Here is a 25,289-nt window from a genome sequence, read left to right as displayed (position 1 = left end):
CTTAGCATTGCCCCTGAGACACACAGATAGGAACATCCAGGAACAAAAGAACCTCACACAGGTAAGGCTTGAAGGTTTTAATGTTTTGTGGTTGGTAACAGCAATCTTGAAGGGTTCTCAGAGAAGCCCCCCTGACTTTAGAAGCATTTCCTGTGAACAATGGAAGGCCCGGCCTCGTCATACTCGGGTTTGCTGATCCACATCTGCTGGAAGGTGGAGAGAGAGGCCAGGATGGAGCCTCCAATCCAGACTGAGTACTTCCGCTCAGGAGGAGCAATGATCTGCAAAGACAAAATGTGGCAAATTATGACCCAGTGGGTGAGAAGTGGGGTACAGTGTTGCATGTTGTGGTCTCAGATACTGTAGAGCTTCAAAACCAGGTGCTCACACGAGTCTAAGATTCTAAACCATCCAGATCAGTACAAAATCCCATCTCAATAATAAAAAACACAAAATTAAAAATAAGCAAGGAGGATAAGAAGTCAGAAATTTTCACAGCCCACTCCAGAAAAAGATAGCCCCTGTGGACAGGCTAGGGACTGGAGAGCTGGCTCAGTGGCTAAGAGCACTTGTTGTTCCGTAAAGGACCTGAATTCTGTTCCCAGCACAACTATATGTAACTGTAGCTCACAACTATATGTAACTGCAGTTCCAGGGGCATCTGAAGTCTTTGGCCTCCACGCGGTGTACAGAAACACATGCAGGCAAAATACACAAAATAAATAAATCTACAACTAAATAAGATATAAATGGTGGATAATTAGATTATTGGCCAAATTGCTTCCTACCCTGCCACTCCCCATCTCCTCCGTAGAAAGAGTGGGTTCCTCTATTCTGCGACTTTGGGCAGGGCCTCCTGTCACCTTGTCCAGTGGATGCTAGCAACTACAACACAAATAGGAACTGAAATGTTCTTGTCTAGTTGGCCATACTCCCTGTGCCTCTTCCCTCCTCATGAGAAGAACTCTATGGGAGCTGCTGGTCCTTCATCCTCAGCCTAAAAGTCTGAGACTCAGGACTCGACCTGAGCTGAGCAGACCCATAGAGGTGGCCAACCAAAGATGACCTGAGTTGCAGGATTTGCCCTGAGCTGAGCAGACCCATAGAGGTGGCCAGCCAAAGGTGACTCAAATAGAGTTTCTCTGTGCAGGCTATCCTGGAACTCACTGTGGAGACTAGGCTGGCTTTGAAGAGATTCACCTGTCTCTACCTCCTGAGTGCTGGGATCAAAGGCGTGCACCACCACTGCCTGGCAACCCCTCAATTTTTTTTTAATCAATTGACAATAAAGTCAATTGAGAAATTCTTGAGAGAGTGGTATGATTGTTTGGAGACCAGAAGCCAGGGATGCCACCAGACAAATGGGACTCCTTTCTATTAAGTCCCCTGAGATCGGGCACCATCATAAGAAGCATCGTGTTCAGTAGATCAGAGATGCCCAGTCAGGGTCTAGAGAACGTCTCTGGGAATTTGAAGTGACAGCCAGTCCTGTGGCTACACATTCCCTCTCTAGAACTTTCCATCTCTTGTTCAAGTTGTATTGTGTTGTTGTATGCACGTAAACATGTATGTTTGCATGTATGTGATTTTTTGCCAAAGGTTAACATCTTGTATCTTCCTCAATCTTTTTCCACCTAATTTTCTGAGACACAAGGTCTTTCACTGAACCCAGAGTTTGCTGATTCTGTTAGGTTGGCCAGCCTTCGATCTCTGGGATCTGCCTATCTCTGCCTCCTTAGTGCTGGGATTACAGATGTGCTGGATTTACAGATGTGCTGGGATTACAGATGTGCTGGGATTACAGATGTGCTTCATCTGCTTCTGTATGTGGGTTCCGGAGACTCAGGCTCATGGCAGTACCCCGCTGCCTGACCCATTTCCAAATCCCTCTTCAAACCATTTTTAAAGTTGAATGATACTTTAGTATTGACACTTTCTTTTCTTAATTTTTTATGAGCGGAACATGATGGCACAAACCTTTAATTCTAGCACTCAGGTGGCAGAGTCAGGCAAATCTTTATAAGTTTAAGGCCAGTCTCGTCTACATAGGGAATTCTAGATCAGCCAGGGCTAAATAGTAATGCTTATCAAAAAGAAAAGAAGAGAAATGAAAGAAAACTCTCTCTCCCTCCGCCCTCTCTCTCTCTCTCTCTCTCTCTCTCTCTCTCTCTCTGTGTGTGTGTGTGTGTGTGTGTGTGTGTGTGTGTGCGCGTGTGCACATGCAAGTATCCAGAAGAGCATTAGCTCTTCTAAGCTGTAAATTGTGAGTCCTGGGTACCAAACTTGGGTCCTCTGGAAGAGCAGCAAGCATCCTTTCGTTTTGTGAAATAGAGTCTCACTGTGTATCTCCATCTGATCTGGAACACAGCATGTAGACCAGGCTATTCTGGAACGCAAGAGATCCACCTGCCTCTGCCTCTCAGATCCTGGGACCAAAGGTGTGCCCCACCATGCCTGACCCAGCAGCAGGTGCTCTTCATGGCAGAGCCATCTCTCTGACCCCAGTCATCTCACTCTCTCATTCTATTTCCTTCCTCCTCCTAATTTCCCCACAAAGTCCCTCAGTATGGCCATCACCTCAAATTCTTTTAATATTATCTTCTCATATGATGTCCATGTGGTTATGGATTGAGCCATGCTAAGTATATCTTTATCACTGCCCCATGGAATATAATCCTCCATGATGCGACTGACTGCAGAACAGGAAGATAATGATGAAACCAGGAGACCACCAAACTCCAAGGCCCAGCAACATCTCCCGAATAGGCAGGGATTTGTATATAGACCAGAAAAAGGAAGTAAGGCAAGACCTGACCCACCTTGATCTTCATGGTGCTGGGAGCGAGGGCTGTAATCTCCTTCTGCATCCTGTCAGCAATGCCGGGATACATGGTAGTGCCCCCAGAGAGGACATTGTTAGCATACAAATCCTTGCGGATGTCAATGTCACACTTCATGATAGAATTGTATGTTGTCTCGTGAATTCCAGCGGACTCCATGCCTGGGGGAGGTGACAGTTTTTTAATCCACACCCATGCCTTCAGAAATGTAGCTCATATCAGGCTCACGCTCGTAATCCCAGGCACTTGGGAGGCTGAAGTAGGAGGGTTGATGAACGCAAGGCTAGCCTGGGTTGCAGGGTGAGACAGTGTTTCCACACCAGACAAGAACACCAGAAGGAGTGTAACTACAGCTCTTTAAAGAGTCCTCCCCCATTGCAGTGTCCTGGCTCAGACCCTTGATCAACTGTCCCCTGGACACAAACTCAGGTCCCCCTACTGCTCGTGGCCCTGGCTTTAGTTTCTTCACACCTCAGCTGATCTTTCTCACTGTTACCCAAGGCACATTTCTGAAGCAACATACTTCTTTCCCTGGCTTTAAGGAGATGTAATTCACCTACTATAAAGTTAACCCTTTTAAAGTGTACAATTCAGTAGTTGTTAGTATATCCACAGAGCTGGGCAACTGTTGCCACAATGTCATTTTTTTAAAGACAAGCTGGCTTTCAGTTCACTGTGCAGCTGAGGATGAACTCCTGATCTTCCTGTTTCCACACCCCAATCACTGAGATTACGCGGATATACTATCACATCCAGCTCTGGAGCATTTTAATGACCCCAGAGAAACGCTAAAGCCATGAGTAGCCACTTCCCAAGAAAGTAGTTTCCTTTATTAAGTATTATCTCTTAGTCCTTGTCTAGTACTACTACTTCCATTTTTTAAAAGTTTGTTATTAACCTTATTGTTTTTTCTATGTGTTTGAATATGGGTTTGTGCTCATGAATACAGTGCCCATGGAGGTCAGAAGAGAGTATCAGATTCCCTGAAACTAGAGTTACAGGCTGTTAGGAGCTGCCATGAGGGTGCTGAGAATTGAATCTGGGCTCTCTGGAAGGATCAGTTTGTGCCCGTAAATGGTGAAGCATCGCTCCAGAATGCCCCATTATTTCCATTTCTATACATAGGAAAGCCACAGATGGAAGGAGATGGCATGTCAGTGCGATAGTGCCTGGAGGTAGAGAGCTTCAGGATCAGCACTAAAAGCCAACTCCGGTCCCAGGTTCACTCTCTGCACCAGTCGAGACACAGGCCTCTGCACCTAAATGCTAAGTGATGCAGAAGTGGTCTGGATGGACCTTTGCCCTCGTCATTACTTCATTATTATCATACTATCTCACCTGTCTTGCTTTTCCTTTTAAAAATATTTAATTGTATATGTGTGTGCCTACATGAATTTATGTGCATCATGTTCATGCAAGTGCCCATGAAGGCCAGAAGAGGGTACTGGATCCCCAGGACTTGGAGTTACAATCAGGTGTGAGCCAGTATGTGGCTGCTGGGAACTGAACCTTAGGTCCTCTGGAAGAATGGTAAATGCTCTTAACCTCTACGCCTTCGCTCCAACTCCATCCTGTTTCTTCCTTTATTTTGGTTTCTTTAGTCTTCTATTCAAGATATGTATTTATTTGCTTGTTTATGCAATACTGTCCCTTCTTGGGAAAACTTAGGGCAGGTAAAAGTAACAAACAAAGCTCCTGTGTTTCTCTTTCCTCATCTCATCCAGTCCTCTGCCCTGCATCCTCCCACTCTGTCCCCTCCACCCTGCACCCTGCACCCTGTCTTAAAACCCTCTGCCTTGGCTCCTTCCCCCTGTATTGTTGGAACTGCTTTTCCTGAAAATATCTCTTACCTTTAGAAAGTGAGCTTTGGCCAGACCTTGCAATCGCATTACTCATATGCTTTGAGACCATTCAAAAGTGTGTATTCAGTCTGCTGTGCTCAAGTATACTCAGCCTATTTAACTTGCCTTTAAGAAAACAATGTAACCAACCTTACTGTACTTTGAACTTCCTATATAATCTCGTTTTACAATCTAAGCTAACTGCATAGCTTTAATCTTAAACCACGTATGACTCCATGTCCCAGATGCAGAAGTGTGTGTGTGTGTGTGTGTGTGTGTGTGTTGTGGTAACCATTTGCTAAAAGCAGTCAACAGGTCGAAAGCAACCTTAAAGAAAATAGACTTTACCACAAACCTTGGAAGCAGCATGAGGACATACAAATCGATAACATCTGTGTATGGCTGAGTGCTATTCTGGTTATTTGGGGTCGGTAAAAATGTCTTCTTTCCCTTATAAGACTCTGTTAAGGATTTCTGTAAGGAATTCTTTATTCTTTTCACATACTATTGTTCTGTGCTATTCAGTGAATTCAGAGCAAAGCTTTTGGCTAGGTACTGGCACCAGACAGGCACCAGGAAGCCCCTCTACTCCGCACCCTCTATCCTGCAACCCTCACCCTGCATCCTCTATCCTGTATGCCTCCAGCGTTTTATACTCTATCCTGCCTCTGAGTGATGCACAGGGGCCATGGGCAGCACCTCACCAATGAAGGAAGGCTGGAAGAGGGTCTCCGGGCAGCGGAAGCGCTCGTTGCCAATAGTGATGACCTGCCCGTCAGGCAACTCGTAGCTCTTCTCCAGGGAGGAAGACGAGGCTGCCGTGGCCATTTCATTCTCAAAATCCAAGGCCACATAGCACAGCTTCTCCTTGATGTCTCGCACAATTTCTCTCTCAGCTGGAGGGTGTAGAAATGGCAGAGTGGTTACTGGGCTCTGCAGGAGCGGTTGTAGCGGGTGCTCTCCAGGAAATGCTTAGAATACTTTGAACTCAGCCTTAGGAAGAGGACAGAAGTGCCGAAAAGAGAGTCCAGGCTCTTCCCCATGCTGGGTTACATGTCCCATCCCTCAAAAAGGCTTGATTCTCAGGCAGGAACTCAAGGGTCTTCTTCTTGCTCTGTCACCGTCTCAACAATGCCACCACTGCTCCTGGGGTCTTACAGGGCACATTATGGGACAGACTTGAACTTAGCCCTAGAGACTTGGCAGAATCTAAAAAAATATTACTATCAAAATCCCTCTTACCCAGGTAGAGTTTATGACCCCCTCTCCTCTCAGATAGTTTTGTTTTGTTTATGGATACAATATTCTGCCTGTATGTCTGCCTACCGGCCAGAAGAGAGCACCAGATCTCGTTAGAGATGGTTGTTAAGTCACCATGTGGTTACCGGGAATTGAACTCAGGACCTCTGGAAGAGTAACCAGTGCTCTCAACTGCTGAGACATTTCTCTAGCTCTCAGGTTTGTTTTTTTCATATATATATATATATATATATATATATATATATATATATATAAAATTTGTTCTTATAGAAACTACAGACACCTCCAAGAAGAAAAATTCATCACCAGCTCTCCAGTAGAGCTAGACCTTGTTAAAACCACAGGGCCTGAGGTGACAGGAGCAGCGGCAGCGGGTGCCGGGGATGGCAATGCTGAAAAGGTTCCAATGATGGCTTGGCAGAGCTCAGCAGAAGGAAGCTAGCTCTCTGCCCTGCCTTCTTCCCCAGAACATCTCCATGGGAACCTTCATCCTCCAAAGAGGTTGTGTTAACACGGCAGGGCTCCCTCCCAGTCCACCCCAAGACAGACTGAGGTCAGAGCCACAGAATTCCCATCATTCCCGAGTACTTCTGGGACTAGATGAGATGGGAGCCGAGCTCCAGTGTGAATGAGAAAAGGGGCGGGTACCTGTGGTCACAAAGGAATAGCCTCTTTCTGTGAGAATCTTCATGAGGTAGTCCGTGAGGTCCCGTCCAGCCAGGTCAAGACGCATGATAGCATGGGGCAGCGCGTAGCCCTCATAGATGGGGACATTGTGGGTCACACCATCCCCTGAATCCAGAACGATGCCTGTGGACAGGAAGGACAAACCCCACTTTCCTCATTCACCGACCTGTTTCTGGAGTTGGTTACTGAATGATCTTCCATTATCATATTTTCCTTTAGTAGTTAAGAAAATTCACCCACCATGAGAATTCCCAGTCATTGTATGTGTGTGTGTGCTTGTGTGTGCTTTCTTCTCCGAAATGAGAAGATTGGGTTGTAGAAGACAAGTGCTATGTCTCAGTTTCTTGGATTCCTTGAACTACATACTTGATAATGGACACTTGCCAATTTCCCCTAAGTCTGAACCACACATTCTGTTATCTGTTACTTCAGACAACACATTCTCTATGAGTGTGTCAGGTCCCTTGGGGTTAGAGCTTCCTAATGCGAATGCTGGGCCTGAAGTCAGGTCCTCTACAAAAGCAGTGTGTGCTCCTAACTAACTGCTGAGCCACCTCTCCAGCCAGGTACACGATTGTTTGACACGGGCTTTGTGAAAAGCCTTGGAGGGCTGAATGCGCAGGTAAGCAGCGGACATATAAAAGAATACATTTTAAAAAGCATTTATGCTAGTGCTCAAGTCCCTGTTGAGGTCACAGATCCTCTGCTTCCTGGGCATCCTTCTATATCGAGGCCACACATTTATGCACAAAGTCATTGCAATGAAGGGGTGGAGATAAGTGCCTGGCGTGACCGTGATAAGGGAACAGCCCTTGTTCACATAGCAATTCACATATTAATTATAGCTTGGTTATGTAAATTCTTTCCAACTACACAAGCAGGCTCACACCCGGCGTGCTTCAGGGGCCTTCTCGTTTGTTGTTTCCCCAGACACTGGCTGTTCCTTTTGTTCTAAGCAGGAACCTCTGTAGGGGTCCTACCTGACCCGACTTCCCCTGCTGTAGTGCATGTTACACTGGTAAACCATCACGTGCTGTTTGAGCTCACTGGGAAGCTGGCTCTGGAAATGGAGTTGTCCCCGCCTCCATTTCAGATCCAAGCATGTTTGTCTCAAAGTGCCCTGCAAGGCCCTATCAGTGGATGGGCTGCCCCCCTCCCCCGGCTCTGTGGCGGGGAGGAAAGAAAACAGAAGAGTAAAGTGTCCTTGCGAACAGCTAGCAAAGGTTCCTACTGCTTATCCCATGGTTTATAGAAAGTGCCCGAAATGAGAAAGGGAAGCAGGAGTTCAGCCACAGAGAGAAACTCAGCCCACTGCCGGTCAGTCTCTGTTGGATGGTTCTAAGCCCCCAGTTTGATGATGTCACCTATCTGCTGCTGTTTGTGCTTTTACTTGGAGTGGACACTGCCCCGCCCAGGTGACCGCCTCAATGGGGTTCCTACCGCCTGTTTTGAGGAGCCAATCTGATGATGGTCTGCTATCTGTGGCTCTATCATTTGTCTCTTGCTATTTATTCTTTTCCTTTGGGTTGCTATAAACTTGCTACAGACTGTCATTCAGAACTGAAAGTGTGGTCACCACGGATCATCCTCAGGACTGTGAAGAAAACCTGGAGCCATTTGGAAAGGAAAGGTTCAGTGCTACTCACCGGTGGTGCGGCCAGATGCATAGAGGGAGAGCACAGCTTGAATGGCGACATACATGGCAGGGACATTGAAGGTTTCAAACATGATCTGGAAGGACATCAAGGAGAAAAGGACTGTCTCACAAACATCACAGCATCTCCTGGCCTACACGATGCTCCGAGATTTTCTCAAGGGCAAGAACTATGCCAGCTCAGTGGTCCTTCTTTATCCCACATCCACCCCCATCGGCACCTGCCCTGGCAGCCCACACATTCAGCAGGTCTGTAAAGACATTTTGCTGCATTGGTGCGTGATGGGGAAGAAGTACCTGGCCAGGCTGCTTCTCCGTGCACAGTGCTCTTACCTGGGTCATTTTCTCCCTGTTGGCCTTGGGGTTTAGGGGGGCCTCCGTGAGCAGGGTCGGGTGCTCTTCTGGGGCTACTCGCAGCTCATTGTAGAAGGAGTGGTGCCAGATCTAGTGGGGACAAAAGCCAGAGAAGCTCAGCAGATTCCTCGGGGGTCTGGAAAAGATCTGGCTGGCCTGTGCATACTGGAGAAGGGCAACCGAGTGCTGCACAGGACAGGGTGAATCCTGAGAGGCTGGACATCCCCGGGGAATCTCCGATCCCCTCTCCCCAAGCCTGTCAGACCCAGAGCCAATGTATGTGCTCATGTCTACCATTTGATCCTTCTTCTTCCCTCCTCCCTCTTTTTCCTATTGCTTTGTGCATTCTAGGAGGCGGAATGCACTCAGTGCTTGTTGCTTTCAGGCTTCTGGTTGTGTTTGGCTCTTGACTACACCGGCAGGAGGAGAGAAAAGCCAGGACATTAGCCAGTGGGAGGAGAGAAAAGCCAGGACATTTCTCTCAGCTGTGGTGTGGCCCACCATAAACACACCTTCACTGGATGGTTGCTCTTCCACACCAAGTTCTGTTGGGTTCCAAGGACACTGCCTACCCACTGAAATCCCAGCAGGGGACTCTGGAGAGCAGAAGAGCTTGTGTGGTAACTAGTACTCGTCTCTCTCTGGCTGCCTTCATCTTGCTCACACCCCAACAAGCGTTCATGTTGTCAGCCTCATCTCCTGCTGTGATCCTGACCCATGCGTGGGTCCAGTTCTCACTGTTCGCTGATGACCAAGCTGGTGCTTGGAGCAGGGGCTCTGCACGTCAGCACGCAGTCATCTTAGATTGGCTCAGTCAGGGTTTTATGGGACATATCTGTGTGCCATGGGAGGTTTAGTGGCACTCCTAGTCTTATTGGAGAGCATCTATTATGCTAGCACAAAATTTGGTTGTATTTCCAGGCATTACCATATTTCTGTGTGTGCATGTGTGTGTGCGCGTGCTCACATGCATTTGTCTGTGCACATATATGACCACATATGCATACCTATCCTAGACAAGAATCCCTGCCCTGTCTAGGAACAGCTGGCTTAGCTCCACCCAGATGTGCCAGTCGGTATCGTTATGAGGGGGCCAAGCACTGTGCTCCATTTTCGCTTTTCAAAGCACTGTTGAGTTTAGGAATGTTGACAAATCAAAAAGTCTGGAGAATATCTTACATCTCATCTGTTGTTATTAGTTAACATTTTGACATCTTTCCCTTATGACTCTTGTATTTATGTTATTTGTAATTTATTATTTCCTTTCCTTTTTGTTCTTGGGTTTTTGAGACAGGGTTTCTCTGTGTAATAACCCTGGCTGTCCTGGAACTTGCTCTGGCCTCAGACTCACAGATATTCTTGCCTGCCTCTGCCTCCTGAGTGCTGGGATTAAAGGTGTGTGCTACCACCACCTGGCTATTATTTCTTATTCACTTCTTATCCATCATCATCATCATCATGATCATTACATGTTGAAATGTGATTTTAATTAATTGATTAAATATTTTTGAGGATGGTTTCTCTGTGTAGCCCTGGCTTGCCTGGAACTTTTGATGTAGATCAGGCTGGCCTCAAACTCTCTGATTTGCCTGCCCCTACCTCCCCAGGGCTGGGATTAAAGGCATTTGCCACGACATCTGGTTGTTTTATTTTATTTTGAAGTGTGAATCTTTTTTTTTAAAGAGAGTAATTTTCTTTTCTTAAAAGAGGGATATTTAAAATGATGTGTATTTATGTGTCTGTGTGTGTCAAGCACATGAGTATAGGCAGCCTCAGAGGCCAGAAGATGACATTGGAGTCCCTGGTGCTGGAATTACAGGTGGTTGTGAGGCACCTGACGTGGGTTCTGGGTGCCAAACTCAGGTCCTTTGCAAGAGCAGCCTGTCCTCTTAACAGCTGAGCCATCTCGCAGACCCAGCTGAGATATTCAGCATTTTAAACACGGGCCCATGTCTGGCCAGACAGAGTAGTGCAGGAGAGGCGGAGGCTGGAAATTAGGTATGCCTGGATCCTCAAAGGGTGCTACAAAGAGTTGGGAATATAGAGAATTGTATGGAAGCCAAGGACAAGGGAAACTGTGAGAAGCCATTGCTGTGGTCCAGGGAGAGAGGTTGGGGGGCGGAGGCTGGAAATTATCTGGGGAGTGGAAAGGGAAGGGGGAAGGCTATGGGAAGCAGTCCCAAGGAAGACTGACCGGGCACAGAGACCGTGGGAGAGGAGAGTCGAGATGAGATGTCACCACTAGGACAACCACAGTGGGGGCTCAGATACCTTTTCCATGTCATCCCAGTTGGTGATGATGCCGTGTTCAATGGGGTACTTGAGGGTTAGGATGCCACGCTTGCTCTGAGCCTCGTCCCCCACATAGCTGTCTTTCTGGCCCATTCCCACCATTACACCCTGTGACATGAAAGAAAAGGAGAGAAAAGTGAATTGGCTCAGGGGTCCGCACACAGATTCAGTCATTGCAATGGTCTGAACAGAAAAGAGAGAGATGAGGAAAGGAAGCAGGAAATGAAGGTGGGCAGAGCCAGGAAGAGGAGGTTGGGATTTCTCATGGGCTGATCCCTTTTCCCTCACAGAAGAGATGTGGTTTTCTAAGGAGAACAAAGCCCACAGATATATGTGTCCCCTTATCTCGTGTTATACGCTCTGCAGAGAGAAAGAGATAGAGACAGAGAGCTCAATATAGTTCGTTCAATGCAGGTCCTATATGGCTCACTGCTAGTGGCTCACAATCTTGGACCCAGAGGAAACACACCTGATGGCGAGGACGGCCCACAATGGAGGGGAAGACAGCCCTGGGGGCATCATCTCCTGCAAAGCCTGCCTTGCACAGGCCAGAGCCATTGTCACACACAAGGGCGGTAGTCTCTTCTTCACACATGGCGGGTGTGGCTGCGTGAGCTGGGGGCTGGAGCACCTTGGGGTTGGAAGAGAACAGTTAACCACTTGTCAGGTAACAGGGGGAGACAGTCTTCGTGGCTCTGGGGTTCTGTTGTAGAAGAGACAGACTCAGGTGTGGCATCCTTGGTTCTGGAAGCTGCATCTCATGCCTCGCTTCAGTTGCTAAGCACAGAATTCTGTTACCACAAACACATGTATGGAATGTACATCAGAGTCCTCACACCTAAAAATGTGACTGACTTTAGAGACAGTTCTTTACAGAGGTCAGCTGAGTTTTGAATGAGGTTATAAATCCAGTATGATTGGTCTTCAATATGGTTGTATTTATTATCTGTGTAAGAAAAGAAAATCAGAATACTGATATAGGACGAGAGTGGACATGTGAAGACATGACCAGAAGGCAGCCGTCTATAAGCCAGGGGAGGTCCTGAGGAGAAAGCAACCCTGGTGGCGTCTTGGCCCTCAGACTCCTAGCATCCAGGATTGTTAGAAAACAAATTTCTGTCCTTAGAGGTCCTTGTCTGTGGTACTGTGTTATGGCAATCAACCCGCTAATACATTTTATTTTTATTTAATTCTAGCTTTTGAGACAAGGTCTCACTATATGCACCACATGTGTGTCTGTGGAGGCCAGAAGGTTTCAGATCCCCGACAACTGGAGTTCAGAATGGTTCTGAGCTGTCGTGTGGGTGCTGGGAACTGAACTTGAGTCCTCTGCAAAAGCAGCAAAGTCCTCTCAACCACTGAGCCATCTCTCCATTGCTGGGGTCTTCCCATACAGCCTTGACTGGCCTGGAACTCACTGTGTAGACCAAGGTGGTCTCAAACGCAGAGACTGGCCTGCCGCTGCTGCTGAGTGCTGGGACTGAAGGTGTGTGCTCCAGTGCCCGGTTTATTACACGTGATTTTAAAAGATGAAATAGCCACAAAACTTTCATTCAGTGGAGAGAATCGTGAGATCACTCAACAGCTGTTAAACAAGTTGAGAAGTTTTACACTAAATCTGAGACAGGACTGGTGATTACAAGAAGAAAGAACTCCTACAAACTGATAAGTAGACAGCCCCAAAGAAAAAGACAGTGAGAAGACAATCGGCAAATAAGGGAAGTAAAACCCCCCCCCCCAATGAAAGACTCCGATTTCCCTGACAAGTGAAATAAAACCACCTTCCACCTAGCACATATATTTTTAGTATGTTTGTATATGTGTGTATGTGTGCAGAACTGTGTCCATGTATGTGCATGTGTGTACAGGTCAGGAGACAACCCACCCAACTTCCCTCTCCCTCCTCTTTCCTTCCTTCTCTCTCTCTCTCTTAAAGATCTATCTATCTATCTATATCTATCTATCTATCTATCTATCTATCTATCTATCTATCTATCTATCATCTGTCTATTTACAATTTCTTGCAAAAAAGAGACATGGAGCAAGAAAGAGAGAAGCTGTCTGGGAAGGAAGGGTTCTAATATGTCCTTTGGCAGGTGTGACAGAGCTGGCACTGTTGTGGCTGGCTGCTACAGGCAGCGGCGACTGATCCCAAACAGCCTTCTGCTTAACCTGGGCAGTGAGGAGCATGAGCATGGGATTTGATCAGGAGGTAATGAAGGCTAGACGGGGTCAGGACAGAAGTTTATTAGCATAGGGGCTGGAAGGATGGCTCTTGCAGAGGACCTGGGTTCGATTCCCAGCACCTACATGGTGGCTCACAATCAACTGTAACTCCAGTTCCAGGGGATCTGATGCCCTTTTCTGGCCTCCTGAGAACCAGGCACGAATGTGGTACACAGACAGATGTGCAGGCAGAGCACCCACACACATAAGATAAAATAACAATTAAAAAAATGCATTATTGTATGTGTGTAGGGGGCGGTGAGGATGGAGCTCAAAGAACTGTGGTTGGTTCTTCCCTTCCACCTTTACCTGGATTCTGAGGACTAAACTCAGGCCATCAGGATTTGGCAGCAATGCTTTGCCCAGTGAGCCATTCTGTGGGCTTAGCTTTGTTTAAAGCAATCAGAATTGAGGGACTGGAGAGATGACTCAGCAGTTAAGAGCACTGACTGTAGTTCTAGAGGACCTGGGTTCTATTTCCAGCACCTATATGGCAGCTCAAGACTATCTGTAACTCCAGTTCCAGGGGTTCCATCACCCCCACATAGGCATTCACGCAGAGAAAACACCAATGCAATAGAATAAAATAAGTAAATTAAAAACAAGCAGAATTGAAAACCATCTTAATAATGCAGTTATTGAATACGTTAGTTGGCTATGAATTGCTAGAAACCTCCACCCAACCACCCAATGAATAAAGCAAAGTAGCTAATGTAACGAAGTCTCTAATGTAACAAGAAAAGCGCCAAGTTACTCCCATCACACTGTGCTCAGTGCTTCCAAGTTTGATGACATATCATGTATTTTTATATACAATATGTATGTGTATATACATATACACACATATATACATATATAGATAGATATACATACATATTCATATATTTATTTCTTGAGGCAGCTTAGCTCTATGTAGCTCATGCTGGCTCAAACTTGGGGCAAATCTCTTGCCTCTGCTTCCCAAGTCTGAGATTATAGGCATACGTCACCATATTTGGAAAACTGTATTTTTAATTTCAAAAAAGATATTAGGGCTGGAGAGGTGGCTCAGTGGTTAAGAGCACTTGTTGCTCTTACAAAGGACTCAGGTTCTGGTCTCTGCATCTACAACCACCCATAACGTTAGTTCCAGGGGATCTAATCCTTCTTCTGAGCTCCTGGAGGAATGAATGCACATGGTGCAAGAGACATGCATGCAAGCAAGACACCCACATGCATAAAATAAAAATAAATTATTTTTTTTATTATATTTTTCAAAAATAATTTTGAAATTATTTTTCAAAATTTACCTCAACTTTACAATTTATAGCATTATCTGGTTAAACCTCAAAATAGCCCTGAGGCAATATTTTTAAAATCCCATTCTATTGATTTGTAGATCAAGACTCAGAAAACTTTAAAGAACTCAGTCAGAGACCTCAGCCAGAACACGGTGAGCAGACAGGCCAGGCACTGATGCAGGACAGGTGTGGAGCTGAACTTGTACTGTCCTTGCCATGGCCGAGAGGTGGCCATAACTTCTCCTTGTATGGCATTTTCCTTTTGCTTGCTTTTCAGGAGCACACAAAGGGGCCTCTGTTTCTTCTCCCTGGGCGTCCTCTGAGCTCTTTCTATACCAGGACCAGGTTTACCCTGGTCCACAGGAGGTGCTCAGTAATAAACGCTGACGTAGTGGGCCCCTTCCCAGACCTGTCTGCTCTGCTCCCGGCTTTCTCTCCCCTAGCCAGTCATCAGCTGCACTGACATAGTGACTATTCTCCCAAGGGGAAGCAAGCCCCAGGAGCCGGGAGAGGCCAGGAAGAAGGAAGCCACACTTCTGTGGCTGTCTCCTTTAAGGTCCCCTCAGCACTGTCTCTTGGTGTGATTATTCACACTTCAAGTGTTCATGGCTTTTTTTTCCTTTTTGATTTTGTTTTGGGTTTTGTTTTGTTTTGTTTTTTGAGTCAGAGTTCTTTGTCTACTGTTACTGTAGGTAACCTCTTTTACCTCACAGCAATCTCCTATCTTAGTTTCCCAAAGGCTGAGTTTATAGGTGTTTTGCTTCAAGTCTAGCTTCTCTTTGGTGCCTCTCCCAACTCCCTCCTTCTTTTGACAGGATCTTACATACCCCAGGCTGGCCTTGAACTCCCAGCCTAGTCAAGGGTGACCTTGATTTCTGATCCTGTGCCAGCCAGCCAGTCCTGGATTAAAGGTACTCAGTACCTACACTTATGCAATGCTGGGGATCGAACTCGGGACTTTGTACATGTTTGGGCAAACTGCCAACTGAGCTACATCCCCAGCTGACTCCCGTTTAGCTTTGCAATGGCTCTTTCATCTCCTCTCTGGTTTTCCCGTGCCCTACCCCACCCCCACTCAGACCCCTGAGAATCACAGGCTTGCACTTTGTCTCCAGGTTGTACGGCCACAAAGCATCCGCTGAGCAGCTTGTGGGCAGTGCTCGCCCCAGTATTTCAGGGCCTTCGAATCACTTTTCTTCTTAAACATTTTCTTCAGATTTATTTATGTTTGTGTGTTTGAGTGTTTTGCCTGTGTGTGTGTGTGTGTGTGTGTGTGTGTGTGTGTGTGTGTGTGACATGTGGACAGTGCCTGCTGAGGTCAGAAAAAGACACCAGATCCCCTGGAACTGTAGTTACAGATGGTTGTGAGTTACCATGTGGGTACTGGCAACTGAACCTGGATCCTCTGCAAGAACAGCGAGTGTTTTCGGTCACTGAGCCATCTCTCCAACCCCAGAACAGTTTTTCTGTGGCAGAGCCAGAGATGAGATGGACACCGAAGACTGGTGAGAGAGCTAGAGACCCGAGGGCTGTGGTCCACCTCCTGCCCTGTCTCTAGGCAGAAATTCTTGACCCTTCTAGTTACCCGTGACTGACCTAGAGCCAGTGGAGCTGGGGTTTGCTGGGGTCACAACTGTTTTGCATTCATGGGAAGCTGAACAAATGTGGCTATTTTTAGCATATACCCTATCCGGACTTATTCATTGAGAGAATCACACAGTTAGAAACACAGCCTTTGAGTTTTATCCTTTCTGCAAGGCAGAAAACTGGACAGGATGAGTGCAGACAACTGGCACCCGCACTGACCTCCCTCAGCGCCTCAACTCACCCTGAGGACGGAGGTGTGAAAACCCATCCTTGACTATGATGGGCCAGGTTTGGCCCTGGTGTCTCAGCTCTCCTTAAGTGCCCCTTGTTCTCCCTGGGACCATTTCCCCACAGCCCTTCCCCATTTCCCTCCCCAGTCCCAGTTTCTTCCACTATAAAAGAGAAATGAGAACATCTATCTCATGAGAAAAGGATTAGGGGTGGGAGAGACGGTCCAGTGGTAAAGAGAACTTGCTGTTCTTATGGGGGACCTGGGTTCAGTTCCCAGTCCCCACACACTGGCTCACAATCATCTCTAACCCCAGTTCCAGAGGATCTAATGCCTTCTTCTGACCTCTGAGGACATCAGGCACACACATGGTGCACATACATAATGCAGGCAACAGTCACATGCATAAAATAAAATAAAATAGAATCTAAAAAAAAAAACCCTAAAAAATACTTTGGAAAAAAAAAAGATGGGTCAGACAAACACAAGGATATGAAAAGGCTGCACAGACTTTAACCTAGGATAGGCAAACTCTGATCTGCTTTCTTATAGAGTGAATGTTAATAGTGTTTTTTTTTTAACACTTTATAAATGGCTGAAGATAGGCTCGGTAGGCGGCTCGGTGGGCAAAGCACTTGCTGTGCATGTGTGAGGACTTGGGTTCAGATCCCTGCTCCACAGAAAAGCCAGGGGTCACTGCTAGCTCCTCTGTAACCCCAGTTCTGGGCAGAGGGAGGTAGGAAAGCCATGTGAGCAGAGCTTATTGACCGGTTGGCAAGCTGGTGGTTATGATAGACCTTCGGTTCTGAAAGTCTAAACAACCCGCTCTGTAGCTGACCTGACCTCTTGATTCTGCTTCCTCACTCCCCAGTGTTGGGATTCCAGGCAACCACATGTCAGGTGGTGACCCATTTTATCGGATCCCCAAGAATTTGCACATGTCACCTTCTCTTCTGGGCTTCACCCACCCTCCCATCCAGCATCCCAGTGCAGCTCTTGGCCAGACCCTTCTCCTGGGCTCCAGACCTGCCGAGCCAGCTGTATGAGGTGTATACAGCCCAAGGTAGCTTAATCCAGTTCCGTCAGGCTGACTGACAACCCCGGCTAACAGTTGGAGCTACACTCAGAGAGCCATGCCACCCACGTCAGAACCCGGAGCCAGCACCGCGCACACTCGCTCTTCCCTCAGTTGTAGCCCTTTTGTGTAGCCCTGCACATGGTGGTGGCGCTTCTGCCCTGTGTCCAGTCCTCTCATCCTCCGGAGTAGTCCTTCCACAGGATAAATCTCTTGCTGTTATCCTTTAGGCTTAACTCCTTTCATGCAACCCCACTGCTCAATTCTTTAATTTAGCATCTATAAACCAAAGGACTGACCCACCCACCCCTCTCTAAAGTGACTGGGCCTGCTTCTTACCTTGAATCTAAATGAGTCTCTCGCTGTCCCAAAGACCACAATTCTTCCTCTTCTTCTTCTTCTTCTTCTTCTTCTTCTTCTTCTTCTTCTTCTTCTTCTTCTTCTTCTTCTTCTTCTTCTTCTTCTTCTTCTTCTTTTCTCTCCTCCTCCTCCTCCTCCTCCTTCTTCTTTTGCCAGGACTGCCCTTCTCTGGGGTTCAATTCAGGTATCCTTCCCCCAGGAAGCAGTCCCTGCTTACAGCCTAACCAGGAGTTTCTCCTGGGCTTCCCCCTTTCATACACTCATTACTCCATTGCAATTCTATTTGTAATCTCATTTTATTCTAAAACAGTGTTTAATAAAGCCCAGGCCACCCTTAAACTTATTCTATAGACAAAGATGACCTTGAACTTCCAATCCTTTTGCCTCCCCAGCACGAGGAAGATAAGCTTGCACCACTACACTCTCCATAGTAATTCTTAAACTTGAGAGTGTCATGCTAGATAGACGCCGGTCACACTAGGCTGCGTGGCTACACTATACACATTTACTCCTCACTCTGGGGGATATTCTGGGTGCCCATGTTATGGGTGAGGAAATGAAAGCCACTCAGTAACTGTCCTGACCCGAGCCTGCTCCACTTGGATACAACTCACAAAGGTGGTAGAGGCTGTGTGTGTGTGTGTGTGTGTGTGTGTGTGTGTGTGATGTGTATTGTAGCCTTGGCATGTTACTTCACAGATGGTGTGAGATGGTTTGTTTCCTCTCACACAGAGTCTCACATGGAAGCCCAGGGGAACTCACTATGTACCCCAGGTTGGCCTTGAACCTTGGGCATTCCACCTACCCTAGGCTCCCAAGTACATAGAAGACAAGCATGAGCCACCATGACCGGCAAGGGTGCATCTTCTGGGAAAGTTGCTTAATTGCCCTGGACCTCAGTGACGTCTCAGAAGAGAACAAGTTAGCTGCCTTCACACCCCCAAACATCATGGAGCCATGAGACATTCCTTCTTCCCTCACGTCTCAGGTTCCTCGTCCCACAGTGAACTTATGGCCTTCTGATACTGTGAAAATTCTCCATTCACCTAAGCCAAGCTCAAATCAGAGGACAGAGAGACCAGCCAAGGCCACCTGAAGGCAGGACCTTCCTGTTCTAATACAGGTAGCTCATGGGTACCAGGGCCACCGTTGGCTAGGACTCGCGTACCCACACGAAAGATGCTTTCCTGCAGTGACACAGTGACCCAAGGCAAGGAGAACAGGACAGGAGTCGTATCCTGGGGGGGGAGGGTTCTCCAAACTGTCCTGTCCTCAGGATGCCTTTTCCCAGCAGGCAGCAATGTGTTCCAGGCACCCCTGCCACCAAGGGCCTTGGCGTGTGACCTGGACCACTGAAACCAAACAAATCCAGAGTTGCACAGACACACAGGAGGCCTGGCAGCCTCAGGAAGGAAGAGACTGCAGAGGTCGGGCAGTACTCACCGAGGGTGTGAGAAGTCCTTCTCCTAGGGACTGAGGGCCGTGGAGTCTTTGGCAGAAACACCAGAGCAATATAAAACCCCTGAGGCGGATCTTCTTTAAACAGAGTCCCTAAAAAGGCCAGCTGACGGTGTGGTAACAGTATTACCATATAAGGTGTTTTTTTTTCAATAAACCAGCCTTGGGGGGCGTGGATGGAGGGTGGGTAGAGTGAATTATCATTTGAAAAATGTATGCAAAAGGATTCGAATGGTAACAGTCTCTGGGCCATGGATTTGTTCCTTTTAGGCTATACTTGCATAAACAAAAATCACACCAGGCCTTATAAGCTGCCCAGAGTGAGGCCTGATAGGGCTGTGCTCCTGGAAAGAGAACCATACCAAGAATGGCAGTGGCCTCCTCTGTCCTGCCTCCTTCCTCAGGCCTTCTGCCCGCTGCCCCAGGGTCTGCTTGGGACATTCATGCTGTAGCCACAGAATGAGTGCCATTGTGCTTTGCCGGGTGCAAGCCCAGGACAGCTGAAGGCCGAGGGGAAATTCCATCTGCACTTGGCAAAAAATCCCATGTGCCCCACCGTTTCGCTGCCCTGGAATCTCCAATTGCCTTAAACTTCCTCTGTAACTCTGAACTCTCCAGTCCTCCTTCCTGGAGTTGCTCTGCCAGTCCCTCAGTGCTGGGAAGTGTAGAAAAAAGGGCCTGCCTCAAGACTGAGCACACCTAGCAAGACCCACGGGCAGGCACAAGTTTCCAGACTCCTGTGCTTGTGGATTTTCTTACATAATGCATTCGTTCCCTGGGCACCGTTCCATGTCCCACGGTGCCCACCACTAGCTCTGTGGCAGTTCCCACTTCACCTCACTTAACATGTGATCCACAAAATGTTCAGATGTGAACTGGAGAGCTGCATCCAGGTGACTGTGGGCTCTTCAAGCTCAGCATCCCAAACCTCTCTCCCCTGCCCCCAAACTGCCATATCCCCTGATTCCCTCCCTCAGAGTCTTTCTTCCCACTCTGTCCTTCAGGAAAGTCGGTCCATATAGAAGCTTCTCTCTATCTTTATGTACTTGGGCACAGTTCCATGGGTTCTAGACCAGCCTAGGCACAACACTTTAAAGGTAGGAAAGTAGTTATAAAAATAGAGACATTTTATAAAAAAGAGTCAAAGGGGTACACAGGAAGGATTGGAGGTAGAAAAGGGAAATGATGTAATTATATCTTAATTAAAAAAATATGAACACACATGCAGACACACACACAGACGCCAAAGAAAGTTAAGGCCTCTGTAGCCTCAGGTGGCCTTCTGAGTACTGGGATTATAAGAGGTACGTGCGTCACTACAGCCGGCTTTATACTTAGAGGATTTTTTTTATAACAACTTTTCAGTAATGGATAGAACAAGGGGAAGAGAGAAAAAGAAAGGACACAGAGTGTTTAAACAACAGGATTAACTCTTACCTAGATAGCACAATGCCAGATGTCAAATAGTCAGTCCCACCCCCAGCTGTAAATAACAGGCTCTAGACAGCCCTGAATAGAACTCCTCCCTGCTCTGAGGTTACTCCCCCCCTACCCCGACTTAGAACTCCCCACTGTCCCAGGTGCAGCTTCCTGCTGTCGGCCAGGCTGTGGAGAAAGATGGACAGGGTGTGAACAAAGAGACTCTCTCCTGTTTCTGTGGGAAGGGGAGTAAGGAGCATTCCGAGAGGACAGTTTGGGAGACTTTGTTCCTGTCTGGATGCTGCTCAGGCCCAGCTGCACTGACGTGCCCTGGGCTCACCTATGTGGAGAGAAGAGAGTGTGGACGCCAACCGGGCTACCAGCTTTGTCAGACGGGCGCAGGACAGGTGGCAGGGTTGGAGCCTTCTTGCCAGGGGACAACCAATCCACCTAGGACTCTGTCGATAAAAGGTTGTGGGACCCCCGGGAAGGGGGTGGAGTAGGCAGATGGAAGCCTTTGGACTAGACTGATTTCTCTACCAAAAGACTCTGTGACCGGCCAGCACTTCTAGGAATTCCCTATGTGAACACTGGCTCAGAGCCACCATTTGTACGTCAGTACTGAAGGGAAAAGTCTAACAACCAGACGTCCAAAGGGAAAAACTTGAAACCTGCATATCAGCTACGTGAAAAGACATTTGCTTCTTCTGTCTTCCCATGAGGTGGGAACTCAGAAGAGCTGGGAATACACTACTTTCCAAGAGTTCTAAGACTTGGGCTGGGCTGGCAGTTGCCTCGGGACCTGGGTCTCCATTATCCTGCTCCTCCCCTAATTAGCAGATGACTTCGTCATTCCTACACCCACATTCATTCTCTGGCAAGCCACTTGAGGTACCCTACCCTCAGCCGAGAACTAAGTAAAACTATTAATTCCAGCACCCAGGAGGATCATAAAGTCAAGGCTAACCTGGGCTACAAAAAAAAAAAAAACCAAACAGCAGTCAAAGAAAACAAAAACACATCAAACTCTTCCCACGAAACTCAGGCCTGTCACACCAGAAAGACGGCTTTATGTGGAAGCAGAACCCACCCTTGAGTTTCTGGTCAATACTGTGGTTTCCTTAGGAAGAACAGGAAACCTATAAGGACTGAACAAAATCAGAGCAGTTAGGACTCTCAAGCCACCTAGTGAGGCAAGACCAAAATGTTCTAGAATACCAGAGTCTCCAGGAGTGATTTTGGACAAATGGCTGACACAGGTCTCACTATTAATACTTTCCTTTTTTTTTTTTTTTTTGTTTTTTGAGACAGGGTTTCTCTGTAGCTTTAGAACCTGTCCTGGAACTCACTCTGCAGACCAGGCTGGCCCCGAACTCACAGAGCTCCGCCTGCCTCTGCCTCCCGAGTGCTGGGATTAAAGGCATGCGCCACCACCGCCCGGCAATACTTTGTTGTTATTGGAGCTGTCATTGATTGGTGTCTACATGCTATATATTGTACATAGCCTTCTATGCAATCATATATTTAAATCTATTATTATTGTGTGCACATGTGTGTGTATGATGCACATGAACAGGTTTGTGTGCCATAGTGCACAGATGGAGATCACAAGACAACTTCTGGTTCATTCTCTCTTCCCATGGGTTCAATTGAACTCAGGTCACAGGCTTGCTGCACAAAGCTCCTTTGCTCACTGAGCCATCTTGCTGCCCCCGTGTAATCATTTTTAATCTCTGTATTACTGACTTAGACTTAAAAAAAAAAGAGTTGAAGTCAAGGGAGATGAAGTCTCTACGGAAACCAGGAATCCTCCTGTCTTGGTTTAGTCTAGCACCAGATCTTGCCTTTGAAACTGAGTGCAATTTCTCTCCTGGTGTTGAGCCTGGTATTTGCCAAGAACTTTTGGAGTGGTTACTTGTGATGCTGCAAGGATGAGATTCTCACAACATAATGTAAATAATTTCCGTCTTAGTTACTTTTCTGTTGCTGTAACTGAATAGCGTGACTAAAGTAGCAGAGAATGAAGGGGTTATTTGGACTTGTCATGGCAGGAGAGCTCTCACCCTCAACCACAGGCACCAAGCAGACAGCAAACAGGAAGTTGGGAGAGACTAAGAGCACCTACAGCTGCCTCAGATGATATACTTCTTCCAACAAGGCTCCACCCTCTACAGGGTCCATGACTTTCCCAAACGGTGCCACCAACTGGGACCAAGTATTCAAATGTCCAAGACTATGGGTAAATATTTTCATTCAAACCACACATTTTTGAAAACATATCTGCTAAGGAGTTCCGATTTTATTTAATTTTAGTTAAAAATTTTAAACACGCACACACATGCATGTGTGCACACACACACATATGCACACGTGTGCCTGTACATAAGCACAGGTACCCGAGGAGACTGGAAATGGACACCAGATCCTCTGGAGCTGGAGTTTCAGGAGGTTGTGATTTGGGTACTGGGAAGTGAATTTTGGGCCTCTGTAGGAGTACTGAGTCATGTCTCCTGTCCAGAGTCCTACTTTTGTTACACTTGGATTAACCAGCACTTGGGAGGCAGAGGCAGATGTATCTTTGTGAGTTCGAGGCCAGCCTGGCCTACAGAGCTAGTTCCAAGACAGCTAGGGCTGTTATACAAAGAAGCCCTGTCTCAAAAAACAAAACAAAACAAAACAAACCAGTAATAAAACAAGTCAAAAGAAGAAACTGTGAGAAATAAAGGGAGACTTGCACAAAAGTGAGTTTGTGGTACATTTTGCACTGACTTAAAAGTCCTCCAGCGAAGCAGCTGCCTGCAGAACGTCCACCAGGCTGCCCCGCAGAGCCTGGCCGCTTCTGTCTGTCTGAAGACCATCTAACTTTTCTTTTTCCTTCTAAGTGTTTTCCCCAGATACTGTCCAAACCTTGAGCATCACGACTTTGGTGCTCTGGCTTTCTTGTTCTTTCTCTGAAGTTCACCCACCCATCCCTTCCTCCAGGCTACTGCACACGTGCCCTCTCAGAGCCACGTGTGTGCATACACGCAAGCCCACACCCCACTGTCTCACATGTGGTGTGTATAAATCCACACACACCCCAAGTAAATCTAAAAACAGAACATACAGTAAATATGGAGCATGGTGGTAAACCCAGCACCAAGGAGGTGGAGGCAGAAGGACAGGTTAAAGTCCACCCTTGACTGTAAAGTTAATGAGGCCAACCTGGGACACTGAGACCCCTGTAAGAAATCACCACCACTCTTGTCAATGTGGTGACTCCACTACCACGCCACCCCAAAAAGAAAATTCCAAGTGGCACATCAGAGCTCCCAGACATGACCAGAGTTTACCTCTTCATTAAGTCAGTCACAGAATCCAGGTGTCTCGGCTGGAACCTACAGTGCCTGTCCAGGTGCCAGCAGAATTCTGGTGAGATGTTATAATAGTGGAAGACAGACCCTGTCTACCATCGGGAGCTGAGTTCATTATACAGATATTTATGACATACCTCAGCCATTGTAGGAAGGTGATTGTGGCTTCCACTTAAATCTGTGCATGAGTGTTTGCTTGTATGCATGTCTATGTACTACTATGCGCTTGGTGTCTGCAGAGGCTAGGAGAGGGTGTTGGGTCCCCAGGATCGGCAGTTACTGGTTATAAGCTTCCTCGTTGGTGCTGGGAACCAAACCAGGGCCCTCTGCAGGGGTAGCCAGCGGTCTCTAGTACTGAGCCATCTCTCCAGCTCTGGTTTATTATGCTTAAAAAATTTAACTACTGAATCTACTTGTCTGTGTGCTTGATTTCTCCATCTCTTTCCCTCCATATTTAACCAAATTCTTCGCAATGATTGATATAGCCCAGGTCTGTGTGAAATCCTCCCTGGAAGCTCTCCAGAGCCCGCTTCTATCGAATCCTGTGGGGCCTGGGGTTTAGCAGGTGTATGTTAAATATTTGCAGAATAAATGGAAAGTGGAATATAATAGCTACAGTTATTATACATATTATATATGCTTCTCTCTTTAGGGTCTCCCGGTCACTGCCAATCATGAGGAAGCTGGTCTTGTCCTATCACAGGAGTGTGGCTCCTTAATCCATCTGCTTCTGGAGGTCAGAGGGCACAACATCTTTTTCATATTTTAAACAGCGCTCCTCACACAGTAGGCATTCGAGAATGAGTCATGGTCTGGACATAACGACGCATGTTTTGGGGGAGTGAGTCAGTACTCCCCGGTCCAGCAGCTACTCCCCAAGTCCCATAGCGCTAGTGTTACCATTTAATCTACTTAGTTCACACTATTGGGACCACTGCTGTTGGCAGACTTAGATTCTCATCCTTGGCATCTACTGTAGATATCTGCTGCCTCCTCTTGTTCAGCATCCATTTCTGCTTCTAAGGCTGCCTTGACATTCTTTGAAAAAGAATGCTCCCTGATCTCAGACCATGCAGCTCAGACAGGATTATAGGCTTTCAGTGCAGGCCTGACCAATCAGAACTTTCCATCCTTCTGGCCACAGTGTTTGGTCCCAAGATGAGTTGTGGCCAAAGCTATGACCCAACAACTCAATTAGGAGTTGTGTTGAAACCCAGAAGTTCATTTTCAGTTAGATTTATCAGGATAATATATAGGCTATTAAATTACAGCTGTCTACATTACTTTAATAGGATAACTTAATATAACCCTGAACCAAGGGACTTGTGGTCACAGTGGACACTGGATCCAGCTATGTCTGATCATCAGTTGGAT

The 25,289-nt window shown here is 47.0% G+C and overlaps 1 protein-coding gene across 1 annotated transcript; it reads right to left on the bottom strand.

Moving 5' to 3' along the window:
* Positions 1-62: 62 nt before the first annotated feature.
* On the bottom strand, positions 63-19,281 carry Actg2 (actin gamma 2, smooth muscle). The gene is made up of 9 exons (XM_048416574.3): positions 19,129-19,281; positions 11,398-11,559; positions 10,908-11,036; positions 8,616-8,726; positions 8,275-8,359; positions 6,590-6,751; positions 5,386-5,577; positions 2,820-3,001; positions 63-281 (listed from the first exon to the last, which is right to left on the bottom strand). Exons 2-9 carry the CDS (start codon positions 11,521-11,523, stop codon positions 138-140), a joined length of 1,131 nt encoding a protein of 376 aa, XP_048272531.1. The 5' UTR covers positions 11,524-11,559; positions 19,129-19,281; the 3' UTR covers positions 63-137.
* Positions 19,282-25,289: the final 6,008 nt, after the last annotated feature.

This window comes from Myodes glareolus, chromosome 6 (genome assembly GCF_982192425.1).
Source record: "Myodes glareolus chromosome 6, mMyoGla1.1, whole genome shotgun sequence".
NCBI classification, from domain to species: Eukaryota; Metazoa; Chordata; class Mammalia; order Rodentia; family Cricetidae; genus Myodes; species Myodes glareolus.
Note: the sequence above shows the minus strand (reverse complement) of the source record. Positions and strands in the feature narration are given on the sequence as shown.